This window comes from Amphiura filiformis, chromosome 11 (assembly GCF_039555335.1).
Source record: "Amphiura filiformis chromosome 11, Afil_fr2py, whole genome shotgun sequence".
Taxonomy (NCBI): domain Eukaryota; kingdom Metazoa; phylum Echinodermata; class Ophiuroidea; order Amphilepidida; family Amphiuridae; genus Amphiura; species Amphiura filiformis.
This window is the reverse complement of record NC_092638.1, coordinates 40,487,121-40,504,444: the sequence shown is the minus strand read 5'-3', so window position 1 is coordinate 40,504,444 and position 17,324 is coordinate 40,487,121. Positions and strand designations below refer to the sequence as shown.

Sequence of the window (17,324 nt, the reverse complement as noted above, 5' to 3'; positions counted from 1 at the left end):
TGTTGCTAGAATTCATTTGCAATATACAAACAGCATAAATTTTATACATCCAATATTATATATTTTATTCATAAAAAAACAGCACATAATATCACTTGGTTTAGTAAAGAATAATGGCACGTAATATTGTAGGCCCTGTATTGCTACAAATATTTACAAACCAAAATAAACCTTGCTAGTTTGTAAAAGTACGTGTTCTTTACTGTATATTTTATACATAAATCCACTATGGCGACAACCATGAAGACATAACATTAGTTTAATACTGTCGGACATAACAATTTCTCCTTACAATATCTTGTATTTCGTCTTAATTTGACCATATCATTTGTTGGTGTTTTTTAATTAACGGGAATACGGTGGGTACTCGCAATCGGTACCCTGGTATTTCTCAATTGGAGCTCGTGGACCGGTGAAACCAGTTAGTAGCAAATATTCCAATACTTCCGCTTCATAAAGTTCCTTGAACCTTGGTACATCACGAACGAGTACAAACAGACCTAGTGCAGCACTGTCACTGACGATGGAGTATTCATATTGATCGTTGACGATTGGTCCCAGTTTGAAGATCCAATCTGATTAAGAAAATAAAAATAAAGAAATTTATATCAAGAAAGGACCCATAATGCAAAAAAAATATAATAATAATAAAGGAAAAAAATAAAATAAAAAAAGGAAAAAAGGGGAAAAAACACCATCACAGAACCCAGACGCCTCGAACCGAGGCTAGCATTATGTGGGGTTTATAAACTCCCAGTACCCAGTACGTCTTTGTCGATGCACAGATCGTCAACGCATACAACGGACTGCGAATAATTGATTTCTTGATATAAGGAGCCTACACTAAGAACTTTACAACATTAACTGGTTGGAATCAGCATTTTTCTCTGGTTATTTTCTCAGAACCATGACAACTAATCTGATATTATCATGCACAGATCAGAGGTGGGTGGGCAGGATATGAAGACACCTGAATAAAAAATAAATCGAGAAGCAAAAAAAATCAAACAATAAAAACAAACAAAAAACACCATCCCAGAGCCCAAACGCCTCAAACCGAGGCTAACATAATGCACGAGTATTTTCCATCTTTTGTGCACAACATATTATGAATCAGATAGTATTTTAAAAAAAAATGGTTGTCTCTCAAATTGTTTTCAAAATAGTTATGTCCTATGCTTTTTAGTTAAGTTATGCAAACGCGAGACTTGTTTCACTATGTTTTAAGGCTACCATGTTCCTTGTTTCCGCCATTGCATTAAAAATCAAATTCTGAGAATTAATAACATGATAACGCGCTATAATGGCTTTCACATACAGTAAGCCAAAGAATTAAGGTACCAGTTGTGTTCACCTCTGTATATCCTTAATAAAGACAACTGTGTCAAAATTAAAACCAGCAACCAATGCTTGTACTCTTTAGCTCTGATTTAAGATCTTATTTGTTGAAATTTGTTGAGAATTAAAGAAACGGTGATCTAAAATCTAATGAAGATACAAAATAATAAGTTGCACTTTTGTGTTCTAATCAATGAAAGCACGACGCTAGTTTTTCGTGATAATTAATGAAAGCACGGTGCTAGTTATCTTGTTATCTTGTTAGCGAACGCTTTGTGTACAAATCAATAGGGCATGGAATGGGGCAAACTGCAACTTTTAAATTTGCATCTTCCTTGGGTTTTTGGATTGCCGTGTCTTTATTTCTTGAACGATTTCAACGAATGAGGTCTTAAGGGATCTAAAATGAGCGTTTACTGCGTTTCGACAGTATTTTTTGTGGGACATGAGAGCACCTCAGACCTATCGAATTGCATTCTGAATACGAAGCATGTCTTTCTGATATCAAATAATTTACATTTTTGAAAATCACAATATAATACAAATTTTATGACAAATTATAAAAATTTGATATTTTTCAAATTATTGATATATAACAGTCCTCGAAGTAAATTATATCAATCTAATGATATATTCTTAAAGTATATGTAGCAGGGAGGAAAAGCCGACGGTCAATTGAACATTTTGACCTTTCATATTGAAGATATGGATTTTTTCCCAAAAAGACCTAATTTTTTTGGTGTTTTGGGAAAAAAATCCATATCTTCAATACGAAAGGTCAAATTTTCAATTGATCGTCGGCTTTTCATCCCACCTACATACACTTTAAGTATAAATCATCAGATTTATAAATTTTACTTCAAGTACTGTTAAATATCAAAAATATCAATTTTAATGATTTGCCATAAAATGTGTATTAAATTGCGAATTTCAAAAATCAAAATTATTTGATATCAGAATGACATTCTTCGTATTCAGAATGCAATTCGATATGTCTGATGTGCTCTAATGTCCCAAAATAAATACTGTCCGAACGTTCATACCCCAGCCCTTAAATTTGAGCTAAAAGATGCAGCTATTGGCTTTTTGGCTGTTGGTTCCAATTATGGCATATCTGCCTTTATTTAGATTATACAGGGGGTGAACGTGACTGGTACCTTAATTTGTTGGCTTACTATATATACTTATGCGTGCGGTTTTGAGAGATAAACGTTTTTGACCTAAAGCAAACAAACGTTTCTTACATTGTCCATCTGGCGGGAGAAGTACGACGACTAATTTTCCTGGATCTGTAGGGTCTGGAATGTACCCATAGCCTGAAATCTCACCGATCACTCCATCACGTGTCTTGTAGGCGTTGTAAACTGTCAGATAGGTATCATTGATTGGTCCGTCTACAAACATATTTGAAAAATGGTTGAACTACATTTATATATTATCTGATATGCCGTATAATTTGATTACGTTATTTACAGCAATTTAGAGTTATAGTAGCATTAATAACTCTATATCTATTTATTAATTTGTTCTATCAGACTTTGTCAGGAAGTACCTTTAGTCCCAGCAACTCCAAGGCTGACACAAACGGCAGTCAGGGGTTGAGTCCCTACTCTTCGCAAAACTGACTGCGACAACGTTGCAATGATTGATCCGTTTTATTTAGTAAATTATGGTAAAATAATAACAATATAATATTTAAAAATAATACCTACAATTTGCAGTAGTACATTCGGAATCTGGATTGCCACCTACTGAATTAGTGTAATAGTTGTTGTGGGTCTGGAAAATAATAATAAGAGTGTAATATTTAGACAATTTTGACGAGACAATTGGGGATATGTTCCGAGAATAAGAGACACGCTATATAGTGAACAACAACAAGGGTGAGTCAAATAATCTATTCCCAACTTTGCCATTGTATGTGAAAGGTCTATGAATGTACCTCTTTTATTTTGCAAAACAAGATCAATTGAAAAAGACACCCCAAAAACCAAGTTTGACATGGACATTCTTGACTTTATTTTGTACCAAAATAATCCATACGATAAAGGAAAAAACTATTTTGGATTTATATATCGCATTTTTCCAGCTGATTCAAAGCGCTGTAATTTCACTGCCTGGTGAATCATCACAATCAGATCGAATTAGCAGCCGAAGCCGGCGCTCACCTATCCGGGTGAAGGAAGTTTTTGATAACCAAACAACTAATGTCTGATTTTGAAAGCATTACTGGATACCAAATAGAATAGCACGTGTGGTTTTATTTATATATAAATCTACAAATCGTGGTGTAGAAATCTATAAAGTGTGTAACCAAAATATTCCTCAATAAGACCAGAGTGAATTCGGGGAGGGGAAGTTTCAACATTCAACATTAAACTGAATACAAGGGTCAAGGAAATAAGTAAACATACCAGATACCACGTGCCTAGATATTTGTTAACATCCAAATCCTTGATGGCGTCCTTTGCAGTGCATGCACCAAGTACGACGGCTAGAGCCACTACAATGCAAACCACTTTCTTGCAACTTTCCATTGTGATACGTTTCAACTCAATGTTGTGTACAACTTTTTCTCCTTGTTTACGTAGAAAATTGAAGCTCAGCTATGAAGAATACGAATTTGCATCGAGGTTGATGTATAGTTTTTAATGTTAGCTTAACTAATCATAAGATAAAAGGATGATAAAATCGATAAACTCACGTTTTTACATTTTAGTTGCGTGTGAGAAATGTGAGCAGGCTAATCCGTACATTACACCGTATGTAAATTCCTGATGAGATTTGTTGCCAGAATACCTGGACTCGCGTTGGACTTGACCGTTGATGCACTTGGTCTAGTCGGACGCTTTATTTATATTTGATTATTTTGCCAAAGGAACCAGTGAGTGATTTGAGTAAACCCGAATACACTCGCACGAACGAGTAATGAAAGATATTGAAGATGGTTGTTTTTAACCACCAGAAAATGGGCTGTAAAATAAATGTCGGCGTTTTCCTAAAAATAAGCTTTGCAATGATAAATTCTCTGTTGCTTGATTTAAAAAAAATAAAATGCTAGAGTGAACAATAGCCCATGAGGAGTGTCGCAGATCAAGAACTTATATAGGCACCTAGGCACTATAAAAGAAAACCACATGGGCCTATTAGTGGTTCACATCAGCTTAGAAACAACAAGAGTGAAGGAATACAGTAAGGCATCAGACAAGTGAAATAAGATGAGGCAGCAGACAAGTGAAATAAGATGCCTCTTAATGAAGGATGGTGCGCCATTGTCAGCTATATCTCCGACTACTCTATATGGTGCTGGTAGGCTATTCCAAACGTGAAATGCAGTGTAGATGAAGGTCCTGGCAGTAGCTAGAAACTGGTATTCTGAGAGCATGGCAAGCATGGACAAGCTCTTCTGACTACAAATTGGCTTTGGTAGCAGTGCCTTAGATCTGTTAGGCACAAACTGGTGTGCATTTTGCAGAGGACTGTTGCTGTAAACTGTTTATCAGATATCAGTGGGTTTCCAAGGATATACTTCAGAAGTTGATTCTGTACAACAGCATCCATGACCTTGCTGATGATGCAGATGCAGTCTTCCATGGATGATGCAGATGCAGTCTTCCATGGCCATGGCAGATGCAGTCTTCCATTTGCTTGGGAAAACTCCCAACAAACACATAAAACTGGTCTGAGCTTGCTTGTAACGGTTAAATGATATTAATATTTATTCGACTCCATTGACGAAATGGTTGATGGTATAAAAAGAAGAAACCATATTCACACTTCATTTGTTTATATACAAACTTTATACATCAATAATATTTAATGTACTATCATCTGGTTCACTTCAATACAAGACTTCCTTCAACATTTAATTTCTTTTAAGGAGGTACTACACCCCTTGATAAATTTGTGACTATTTTTGCATTTTTCTCCAAAATAATAACACACTGGTAACGTTATGTATATTATAGGGGCAAGGAATGCAGTTACTACACTGGACTCAAGACAAGCAGTACGTTATTTATGATAAGAAAAGAGGTACAACTAGAATGTACTCATTTCTGAACATACATAATAAACCACTTGTCTTGAATCACTGAAAGTTCAGTGAAGTAATTGGATTAGTTGCCCCTATAATATACATAACTTTTGTTAGCAGTGTTTAGTTATTTTTGAGAAAAATGCAAAATTAGTCACAAAATTTATCAGGGGGTGTAGTACCCCCTTAAGCGCTGCTATATTTAGAAACCACTATCAACCTTGCGAGTTTATATAATATTCTTTGTTGTTTTTATATGTTATTATACAGGGTTCAAATGAAACACCACCCCTAAAATTACAAAGCATTTCTTCTTTGCATAACTTGACATACACTTTTTGTTTTGAAAAATTTATGAATAGATGAATCGTTTTGAAACCCTCCCAAAGTTGTCTCATTTCTGAAAACAATTTGTTTGGTCAAAAATAATTAAATAATCACATTTTCCACAAAGGTTGCTTCTAGAAAAAGTTGCACTTTTCAACATCCCATACATGTAATTATTGTTCTCGATATCAATGGTATGATCGATTTAATTGTTTGTGTGTTTTTTCCTTTACCTTTTTTTGAAGTTTTTAATCAGCAGTAATTTCAAAATGATAAAATCACTAGGACGGAGAAATGCGTTTTACACACATACATTTGACCAAAAGAGTGAACCTGTAATAGGTACGCTGACATCCAACAACATAATTCAACCAATATTTGATGGTCATTTTCTTCTTTGATTAATTTTTCTTGCCAACAAAAGAACAAACTTTATTTATATGCCTTTTGTGATTTTACCATTTTTAAACGGCCTACTGAATAAAATCGTAACCCATTCATTTGTTTCTAAAAGCATAATCTTTGGGAAATGATTTTGAAAAGGGAGAATTTTTGGACAGTTGAAAAATGTCAACAAAATGTATATGTGTGAACTTATGCGAAGAAATGTTTTGTAATCTCAGGTGGGGGATTTTTTAAACCTATAGTATGCGGTCCTGTGTTCACGTGGCAACCAGGGATCAAGTTTATAGTATTCGTTACCGTCATAGGGTTATATAATATAAATAATGTTCACACAGTTTGAATTTTTAAAATTCACCATATAATATGACTTAGTACGGTTCTTTTTCAATTAACGGGAGAATGGTGGGTACTCGCAATCGGTACCATGGTATTCCTCAATTGGACCTCGCGGACCGGTGAAGCCAGTTAGTTGCAGATATTCCAATACTTCCGCTTCATAAAGTTCCTTGAATCTTGGTACATCACGAGCGAGTACAAACAGACCTAGTGCAGCATTGTCACTGACGACGGAGTATTCATATTGATCGTTGACGATTGGTCCAAGTTTGAAGATCCAATCTGATTAAGAAAATAAAAATGAAGAAATTTATATCGAGCAATCAATTCTTCGCAGTCGAACGTGCGCATGGACGATACAATTTTGTTTGAAGATCCAATCTGATTTTTTAAAGACAAAGAAACACAACGAATAAATGGGATTGCGAATGAATGAATGAATGAATGAATGAATCATTCAATCAATTTGACCGAAATTCAATCATACAATAAGCGTATTGCATAACAAAGCATTGGCTTAGACAAATTTTCAATATAGGAGGGGCTGACCAAACAAAATATTTTGGTGACTCATCCTGAGGGTGCCCGAGGGGTGTTTCCCCTTCGATGTCAGGAAAGTTTGCGAAAAATAGGTAAAAAACACCCATTTCCCGGTATCTAGTCACATTGTTTTACTTCATGTGGAATTATTGGGGAGGGGGGGGGGTGAGCCCCACACCAAAATTAGTGTGGGGTTGACCCCCCGCAAGCCCTTCGGTTCCTTAGCCTATGCTGTATCGATTGTTAGGCAATAGACGAATCTCACGAGCCAAGTCATGGCCATAATTCAGTCGGCCATTACTGGGTCCCGTCTGCACCAAACCGGTGTTGTTATTGCACAATTGGGTGGATTAAAACCGCTTAAAAATCGATGTTGAATTGTATTGTGTTGTAAACTTTCATCTTTCTTTTGTCTACGTGTAATACGGGTGATGGAATGCAGTTTAATATCCCCGCCAAGGCCAGATCATTTGAGGTGTAGGAATGCGTGAAAATGGATTCATCTATACGCCTATCACCTGGTGGGGAGGAATTACGGTCAAACAGACTTCCAATAGATAACCACAGGATTCAGTGGCGTGTGACCATTAACAGTACCTAATGTTGTTGCAATTTCACAAAGTCAATTAAAATGAAAGCAACATGACATATTTGATTACTTTTCTTACAGTAATTGACAGTAATAACATTTAACGGGTTGTTTAAAGGTTCTTTAAAAGTGATTGTAAATTTTGGGAAACGGTTGTGCAAAATCCCAAAGTTTTGAATTACATCTTTTACTGGAGCTTACTTTTACAACTTGCTACGTTGCATCTGATACCATCAGACATAATCAGGTAACTGACCCAAGAGAGCAGTGACACAAGAGAGGCATCAAGGAAGCCATCTCGGAAGGAGTAGAGCAGACGTCACTTAACATGCTTAACAAGAACGGGGGACTGAGACACAACTTATCTCACGTATTAACATGGGACCTAGTCATCAAGAAGATCCCTAGTTGTCGTCAAGTGTCACTTGCTCAGTCCAGAAGATCAGTTGCCTGATGAAGTCTGATGGTATCAGATGCAACGTAGCAAGTTGTAAAAGTAAGTTCCAGTAAAAGCTTTAATTCAGAACTTTGTGATTTTGCAAAAACGTTTCCCCAAAATATCAAGGTCTGCAGAAGGACTTGTGAAATCCTTTGATTTCAGTTAGTCCCATAAATAGAAATCCGGAGGTGTAAGACTTAGATGATCTTAGTGCTTTAAAAAATAAATATAAATAAATTTTGAATTCATATAGAGCATTCTTAAGATCACATCAACTAGGCCGGACCCGGGTACTTATTAATGGTTACACTACGCAAGTCACTTTACAGTAGGACAAGATATTAATTGACCTATCAACTAAAACATTCTGACCAATTACCTCATACTTTTTAATCTAGTGGCATTTTTCAAACTGTTTTATTTATTTCTGATACGCCCTGTACAAGCAAACAAACATTTCTTACATGGTGCATCTACCGGGACTCCTTCAAGTGCGACGAGTAGTTTCCCTGGTTCTCTGGGGTCTGGAATGTACGCATAGCCTCTGATCTCATCAATGACACCAGCGCGTGTTTTGTAGGCGTTGTATACTGTCACATTGAGAGCACTGATGACTTCATCTACAAAATAGTGTACAATATAGAGATCAATGGTATTAAAAAAAATTACATATCTGTTAGACGGAAGGACCTTTTTAGGTCAGTTAGGGTTTGCTCTGTCTGTCGGGCGCTGTTTTAGCAGATCACCAAAATCTGTAAATAAATTGATTTTTTTTTGCAATTTCTTCCCCTCCCCTTACTCGCGTGTTGTTATTCAAAAGAATCTACTTTTTGTCCCAAACCAGCCAATTTGACATGCGTACAGTAATTTTGGTCAAACTCGATCTACTTTTGGCATACAACAGATAAAAAAGAAAATGAAACCCAAACGGAAAATCTGGGTTTGTCGTGCCCGTAGAAAAGGTTTTTTTTTTCATTATGTGCATCGCCTTATGCGACTTATACTTAATTATCCCTTCAGACAATTGAATACATGAATACAAAAGCCACCTAAGTCCATGCGAAGTTATTTTGAAAGAAAAACCTGTGTATCATTTTAATTCCTTCAGTTAGATTTACCTGGTCAATATGGTAAGTTTTACGTGCAAATGAGTGGATTAACCTGTATTAGGTATGACAATTAGCATTTCAGGGACTTCGTGGGGTTCATTTTAAATTTTGGACTTAGGTGTTTTTTTTAATCATATACAAAGACAACAATGTTAGAATGAGATTACCACTAGTAAGATAATACAAAATAAAGCACACAGGTATGTATAATGTTGATAAGCATTCTGCCATGTAATATAAACCACACACTTTCCTTTATTAAACCCATTTTTTGTTCAAAAGTCATTCTCCAGCAATGAATGTGTTACAAGTGGACTTTTATACATACTGGATTTCAATCAATGTGTTACAAGACTCAAATCATGGAATTGGGTGATTCTTTCATACATGCTATTTTTCACATGCCCAATAGACACAGAGGATGAATTTGAGTTGTTTGTTCATGCATATAACAGGCCTATGTATAGCAACAATTTCCCATGCTTAACTCAATTTGGCCAAAGTATGGACTTAGGTGGCTTTTGTATTCATATATTCAATTGTCAGATAGTCTAAAGGGCCCAATCTTAAGTAATTACAACCAGAATGACACATGTAGCATGCATGGTTAACACTACTCTTTACGAAACTGACTGTAATATACGTGTACACACGACGAAAGAAATTAACCACCTGTTTTAGTTCATGAAAGTAAAATAAGACGAATGATTTCTAATATTAAACAAATCTATAATACTTACAAGTTGCAGAAACACATTCCGAATCTTGAATACCAGCGAAGAAATCAGAGTAATAGTTTGTGTGTGTCTGAAAAACAATAATATGATTTTTTAGGTTACCGTAATAGTTTGAAAACAGAACGAGACAAATAGAATATAAACCCCGGACGGATACTTGTCTATAGGAACACGTTTGTTTTACTTCGCTTGCTGTATAAGAAAAATATCATCAGCAAGTGTGTCTTTTTTTTTTTTTACAACTGGCTAGAAATACGTCCCATGTGCATTGGATCTTCTTACACCCATGTACTAATAAAGATGTGTACCACGCCCAATAAGATTTCCCCGGTGTGCGTAAATGCCAATTAGAGTAGTTAGCGGTAAATAGCAATGATTGCGATGATTCGAAAATTATGGTTATATTGAAAAGGGCTTGACAAAGAACAATGTTGTAGGTCTTGTGATTCTAGATCTTCAGTTGTGAAGGATTTCGGGATTTCAAAAGGAAACATCTTCATAAAACGACAAATATCACAAGAACCACACATAAAGCATCTTTAGCATTTAAAAATAAGCAGCCATATAATTTGAGCGAACCTTACCATGTTACCCGTGGGTTTGATAGACGATCAAATTCCGATGGAATGAGGGCTAGCGAAGACCATTATATCTTTGCTGTTACAAACATATTCTACATGGTGTATGTAATAATAATAGTTTAAACTTTGATCCAAACACAAGAAAGTTATTCCTACCTCGGAATATTCAGATGGTTACTCCATCTTTTATTTATTAGCGAGACTGGTGATGTTGAATTCAAACTAGATTTTTTAAAATATTAGAACAGAAATTTGCTTTTCATATTTGCTTTTCATATTTTTATATATTTGATCTATGATGTTGGACCTATATTTTGTACATATATAGGTAGGATTTCCTAATTACGTTCCTTTATGTTATGATGGCACAGTACTAATATAAAATGTTGGTACTTACTTTAGTGCAACCGGATAGAGGAGACCAAAAGCTACCAAATAGAATAGGGGGTATGGTCAAATAATCCAGAAATCTGGATTGGGCATGAAATTGAATACAATGATCAATGGTCAAAGAAATAATAAGCATTTTAAAAGTAAAGTTAATACATACCTGATACCACCTCCCTAGATATTTGGTCACATCGACGTCCTTCACAGCATCCTTTGCAGTACATGCACCAAATACAACGGCTAGAGTCACAACAACACACACCACTTTCTTGCAACTTTCCATGGTGATGTTAAGTTTCAACACTTATTTCAGTATGCTATGTATAACTCTCTCTCGCTTCTTTATATAGAAAATTGAAGCTCAGATATGAAGTTGAAGAAATTGCTGATGACGAATAAATGCAAATGTGTACCGACGTTGCATTGGGTTGTTGTAGTTAATAAGCTTACCTAATCAATATTATCATTAATTATTTAATTAATTCATAATAATATAAGATAACATGATATTAACCGATAGAACTCACGTTTTCACGTTTTTGTTGTGTGTGAGAAATGTGTGTATTATTACCAATACATTACGTAATAATATTTCCAATTCTTGAGCAATGCTCGAAATAAAGGCAAACCTTTTTGTTTGTTTGTTGTTTGGAATGCTTTCATTTGTTAACTGCTTTTTTAGTTTAGTTGGAAAAAGGGCATATCGCACACCCTCGGAAATCAACTTCTATTCAACGTCTCTAGATCAGAAAAAAGGAGTAAAAACAATAAGCTATGTTAAATTTTTTTTTAATGTCCCCAGGGGTCAACATGGGTCAAATTTCATACTACAGTGTTACACCTTACACGCCAAAGTATTTTTCAGGTCATAACGATTCGGAAAAAGTATAGTTTTGACCTATCTGCGGAATATACGGAAAACCCATCTTGACTTATAAACAAAAAGGTCGCAATTGGATGGGGTCAGTTTTTTTGGCCACACAGGGGCAAACTACAATGATCCGATTTCAATGAAAATGGTCTCAAATTGTTCGTCACGTAAATTGAAGTTAAATTTCTGCCACCTATGCTTCTATCACACAATTTGCAGCAGAGAAGCTAAATGTAACAATTTTTAGGGACAAGTACTTGTCTTAGGTCACTGTATCTTTAAACAAAACAAATCTCAGGCGTTAAATTTCACTGGGGTAATGAAAATATATGAGCTTTCTTCTGATGCGAAAATCTCAGTTTTGATGAATAAAAATGGAGGACGAGGCTGTCGATCGGGTCACGGACCTTAAATCATAAATACCACTAATTGCCCATTACACAGTTTTCAACAGAAAATGGTTAATTTCGTACATAATTTTCTCATATTCAGAACTCTCTCAGTTTACTAAGCCAACAATATCAGATGAAGCAAGATGCCAAGTAACTAAAAAATGAACATAGGATAACCAGACACCTTTCTGGTTTATAATGCACTGAACCAAAAATACCTTCAAATGGCAGTGCGTCCTCGAATCTGAAAGTTTCAATTAGTTTGGGCGAATATTTACTAAAAAATGTTAATATACCGTATATATCTTAATAAATATGGTCAGTATCTTTGCTTTAAAATTAGGATCATAACTAAAATGACTAAAACTAAAATTTCAATATCAAAATAAATATCGTCAAGATATTATCTTTAAAAGTAGGATCAGAATTAAGAAGAAGTAGACATGACCTTTTTTAGACTTCCCCACAGGGAGTGTGAATTTCAAATGGCACAACCTGAATGTGGAATTCCATTTGAAATCTGCATCCCTGTGTGTTATGTGTCCCATCAAAGGATATACGGATTTCAACTGATATAGCCTCTGGTATACCCCAATGTGAATTGATAATTTACTAAACTCTATTACACAATCTAAATGCGATTCTACAAACAAAGCTCATCTCAAACATTATAATCGGATAAAATAGATATTAGAGATAACAGAAAAGACACCAGACACGCCTAGCAAAACAAACCTAATGCAATTTGTCTATTGCCTTGCCAATGTTGACCGCTGTTGCCGACAAGGAGTCGCGCAAAAGCGCCCAATTGGGTTTAATAGATCTTCCCTGTCAACCTATTATGCTGTGCCTTACCTTTGTTGCTACATTCCGTCACATGATTTTATAACTTGTTAAAATCAAGGCACCGGCTTGCATTTCCTGTGTAATCTTCGATACATGTCATGTGAACAAATATTAATGTTTAAAGTTGAAAAATTAATATTTCAAAGAGTAAATCCGTGTGTAAATGCAGCTAGTCAATATAAAAAGTTCTTCATGCCTTGAATTTGGGATACTTGGGAGTTTTTTTACCACGCCTTAGATTAACAAATTGCCGCGCGGCATCAAAATATTCTGGCAACTCTGTAACAAGTCTTCCTGTTCTTTCACCAATTGATTGTTCTGGTGTGTTTTACAGCAACAGAAATTAATCGTAATAAAATTATATTTTTGAGTGCAATAGTTTGATATTGTTTGATATCACGATGTATCGAGTTGTACTTCTTGTAGCTGTTTGTTTACTTGGCTTGGGTGAAGCGAGGCAAACTGTACCACAACTGTCCGTTGAGAGATATATCGGAAGATGGTACCAGGTGAGTCACATAATTATATAAGAATCGAGGTGCTATAATTGTAATGAGAAAACCAAGGCCTTTATTCATATGTCTTATAAAACGATTCACACACATTTTATTACAAACTTGTTAAATTTAAAAGCAGAAGCGTACAAAACTATGATGGTGACAAAAATGTATAGAAGCTTGAATTGATTTTATATTGTGAAAGATAAGTTAAAAGTCAATTGTATTTTTGTTCATTCTCCATGTTTACGGTAGGCTATCAGATACTTTGAGAGAAGGAGAGAGATAAATGATTGAAATCGTACTTAAACAGCACACTAGTCCGAAAAGAGTTAAAGTTATGGTTTAGGGTATTTTAGGGTAGGAATAGGATTAGGAATAAGGTTTAAGTTAGGTTAGGGTTAGCATTAGGGTTAGAGGTAGTGTTAGAGTTAGTGTTAAAACAGGTTATAGGTTCGGGTTAGGGTAAGTCTTAGGATTTGAGTTTTGACCAGATTTTGGGTTAGGGTTATGAGTAAGGGTTAGGTTATAGATTAAGGCCGGGGATTAAGGTTCCGGTGAAGTTTACGGTTAGGATTAGAGTACGGATTACTAATGACCTTTCAGACTATAATTGACCTGTACAACCTGACACGGGACTAACATAGAGTCTAATTACTCAAATAAAACGTAATGCAGTGACATTTTAAAAATGTGAAACGTAAATATGTAGAGGAAGTTAGAGCTGGTGCCTTTTGGTCATCTTCCCATTGTCATTATTATCTTGCTTAACTTAATCTTCCGTGTGTGGGGGTGGGTGAGTTTAGTCTAACAATATTGGTAAATAAAATCATATTTGCCTGATCTCCGAGAAAATTATGGTATACCCTTTACTTTCATCTTTTTTGCAGACATACGCTAATTACTGGGCAGATTTGTTTGCCAATCTACCTAACCCAGAATGTGCTACAGCTGACTGTAAGTATTCCTGGTGTTTTAATCACAGTTGTATAATTATAAGCATATCAATATCGATATAACCTGGTTTATATGTCTGCATAACTTCTTGATTCTAATGTTTAAAAACAATTTTGCTCTGTTTTAACGGAGTTTTTTATGAAACTTTTAGGCAATAATACTTTCCATACCCTTGCCCGAATACTACTAATAAAGATATTGATTAAGCAACCAATGTCACGAAAACGCTTACATGATCTAATCAGTGTTGATGCTATTCAAGCTTTTTATATGAAAAATGTTTGCAGCATTTTTAGCATTTGATTTATATTTGTTAAGTTTGAAAAAAAAACCCCACTTATTAACACTTCATGGTGTTTTTTACTGATACTTAGATGGCGTAATAAATGCGACATACATCAGCGTACGCAACAGCAACTTTTACACCGAAACCAAGGAACGTCGAGAAATAGAAGGTTATGCTTGGCTTTTTGATGCTAACGAACCAGGACAACTTAAACTTCAATTAGCCGGTGTGCCAGTCGTTGGTGATTGTAAGTACATGATATCTTGAGTTGGTGTACAGTTTAATATTGCCGCTCTTTTGTGGCACCTTTTACAGGCGTAGGTGCAAAGAGGTTTTTTAAAGAAAATAAAACATCTTCACCTATTAGTGATTTTTGCAGAAAGCGGACGGGTGCGGAATTTCGAGAAAAAAATTACATTTTCCTAATAAACAGTCCGATCCAACACCCTTTCCAGGAAACATTATTGGGTATGGACGCATGTTGCCTGCGCAGATAACATACGCATTTGTAACTCTACAGAATATGTCAGAGTCCTAAATTGTTTATGGGGACTTTATTTGAGATCGGGGGAAATTTATCTTTTATATAAAATGAGCTAAGTTGACAAATTATTACAAGCCGAAAAAAATGTCACCGGGAGGAAAATAATTTGAATAATAAAACAATTTCTAAAAGGGTTTTTGAAAAGTAGATTCAAATTTTCAAATTACCTTTTATTTATTTGTAATTGATGAAAAATACCATTGATTGTATATCCATTGGTAATATTATCTATTTTACTTACTTTAAATTTAAACCAAGAAATTATAGTCTATTAAATGATACTGTATTTGAAATAGAACATTGCATTGTGGGATACCATGTTGCCTGGTCAGGAATTGTTTCATGGTCAGATAATTGGACCGGACTGATAGATAAGCTCATATGCAATAATGCATTTTGTTGTTGTTTATAATATGGACCTACTTGGGTACATGCTGCCATTTCTACCTGAAAAATGAATCTCTTTTTCAATTGGGAGAGGGTACACTTGGTTAAGCGCATGAGGAGAGCCAAATAAGGTCACCCAGGCTTGATGTCACTGTTTATATATGTAGTTAAAAACTTAATCACGCAATGTTAACATATCTATGTTTAAGAAGAAACTGTTGTTTTATCTTTTGATGAAAAGTTCTTACATATTTTTCAGATTGGGTATTCAAACTCGGCCCTGTCGTGGATAACATGTACCAGTACAGTCTTATCACAGATGCAGATAGCCTTCAACTGTTCGTCTTGGCTCGCGATCCTGTCGAATTCATGGAACTATACGATGCAGAGGTCAGGGAGTATCTGGAACTGGTTGGGTTCACTGGGCAGCGGAAGGAACCAGTCCTTACTCCTCATACAGAAGCGTGCGAATATCTTCCACCAATCGATCAATCGGCATGATTTTGATAATATTATCGTAATATAATTTATTATGCAAATGACAGATGACCCGAAATTAAGACATGGAAGAAAAACTGCTTCCTGGTAAACACTTCCGGTGTTGACCGTGAGTGATCATGACATTTCCCACAAATACAGAAGGAAACTCTTCACGTTTTGAAAGACTAAACATAGGACAAAAGAAATTTACTTCAATCACGGATTTGCATAGAGTTGTAGGAACGAAACATGTCTGTAATGGAAAATAAAATTTTAAAATTTAATATCCATTTTAAACACGTTCTCTGTTACTTGTAATATATGTTTGAGCAGCTTAATAAAAATTAATATGTTCATGTGTAACATCTGGTAACCGGCTGCATGATACTACGTACTTGTCATTCCAAAATTATCGTGCTCCTTTACAAGCTTATCAGTTCTCTTAACAACCATGCCATTTTTTCTGAAAAACTATCCTTCCTCCCCAAACAATACACACTGTGGTGTCATGATATTTAATATAATTAATTATTAAAATTAAAAACAGGGAAAGTATGACACAACATGCAATGGGGGAGTAACACAATACATATAAACAAAGTTAAAAACCCGACGTTTCGAAAAGACAGAACTTTTCTTTCTCAAGGGATAACATAAGAGACCTGCTCTCAGTATAGTGAGCTGGTCTCCACTATACTGAGAGCAGGTCTCTTATTTTATCCCTTGAGAAAGAAAAGTTTTGTCTTTTCGAAACGTCGGGTTTTTAACTTTGTTTATATGTATTGTGTTACTTCCCCATTGGATGTTGTGTTATATTTTACCTGTTTTTAATTTTATCCATTGCTTGTGTGACACTGTTGTATCCTTTTGGATCCATCCTTTGGTTCCCTGCTGGTCAGTTGGAACAGATTTAATATAATTAATTATTAGCAATACAATCGATATTAACAGGTGAAGCATTTTTACTAATTCCTATTACGGACAATAACCAGGGTCCATTGCCTGTAACATTTTCGCAATGCTCCTTTCCCATGGCATATGTAAATTTATATAACCGTGAAGGTCACATTACCATTATTAACAATTATAACTCATTCATAATGAGCACTAGCAAATATTACGCTCTTTAGAAGTTAAAACTTTTAAAGAGAGTTTAAAGTTAAAACTTTTAAAGAACGTAAGATTTGCTTTTCAAATTAGTGTTTCGTTACAGTAAGTGATCTTTGATCACGTACAA

The 17,324-nt window shown here is 35.2% G+C and overlaps 3 protein-coding genes across 3 annotated transcripts; 1 reads left to right on the top strand and 2 right to left on the bottom strand.

The window, feature by feature from the left end:
- Window positions 1–328: 328 nt before the first annotated feature.
- On the bottom strand, window positions 329–3,875 carry LOC140163679 (apolipoprotein D-like). The gene is made up of 4 exons (XM_072186994.1): window positions 3,753–3,875; window positions 3,051–3,117; window positions 2,583–2,732; window positions 329–575 (listed from the first exon to the last, which is right to left on the bottom strand). Exons 1-4 carry the CDS (start codon window positions 3,873–3,875, stop codon window positions 346–348), a joined length of 570 nt encoding a protein of 189 aa, XP_072043095.1. The 3' UTR covers window positions 329–345.
- Window positions 3,876–6,494: 2,619 nt separating this feature from the next.
- On the bottom strand, window positions 6,495–11,110 carry LOC140163678 (apolipoprotein D-like). Its single transcript, XM_072186993.1, has 4 exons — window positions 10,988–11,110; window positions 9,860–9,926; window positions 8,475–8,630; window positions 6,495–6,724 (listed from the first exon to the last, which is right to left on the bottom strand). The coding sequence occupies exons 1-4, from the start codon at window positions 11,108–11,110 to the stop codon at window positions 6,495–6,497; spliced, it is 576 nt and encodes a 191-aa protein (XP_072043094.1).
- Window positions 11,111–13,257: 2,147 nt separating this feature from the next.
- LOC140164005 (outer membrane lipoprotein Blc-like) lies at window positions 13,258–16,111 on the top strand. The gene is made up of 4 exons (XM_072187291.1): window positions 13,258–13,445; window positions 14,324–14,390; window positions 14,765–14,923; window positions 15,867–16,111. The coding sequence occupies exons 1-4, from the start codon at window positions 13,338–13,340 to the stop codon at window positions 16,106–16,108; spliced, it is 576 nt and encodes a 191-aa protein (XP_072043392.1). The 5' UTR covers window positions 13,258–13,337; the 3' UTR covers window positions 16,109–16,111.
- Window positions 16,112–17,324: the final 1,213 nt, after the last annotated feature.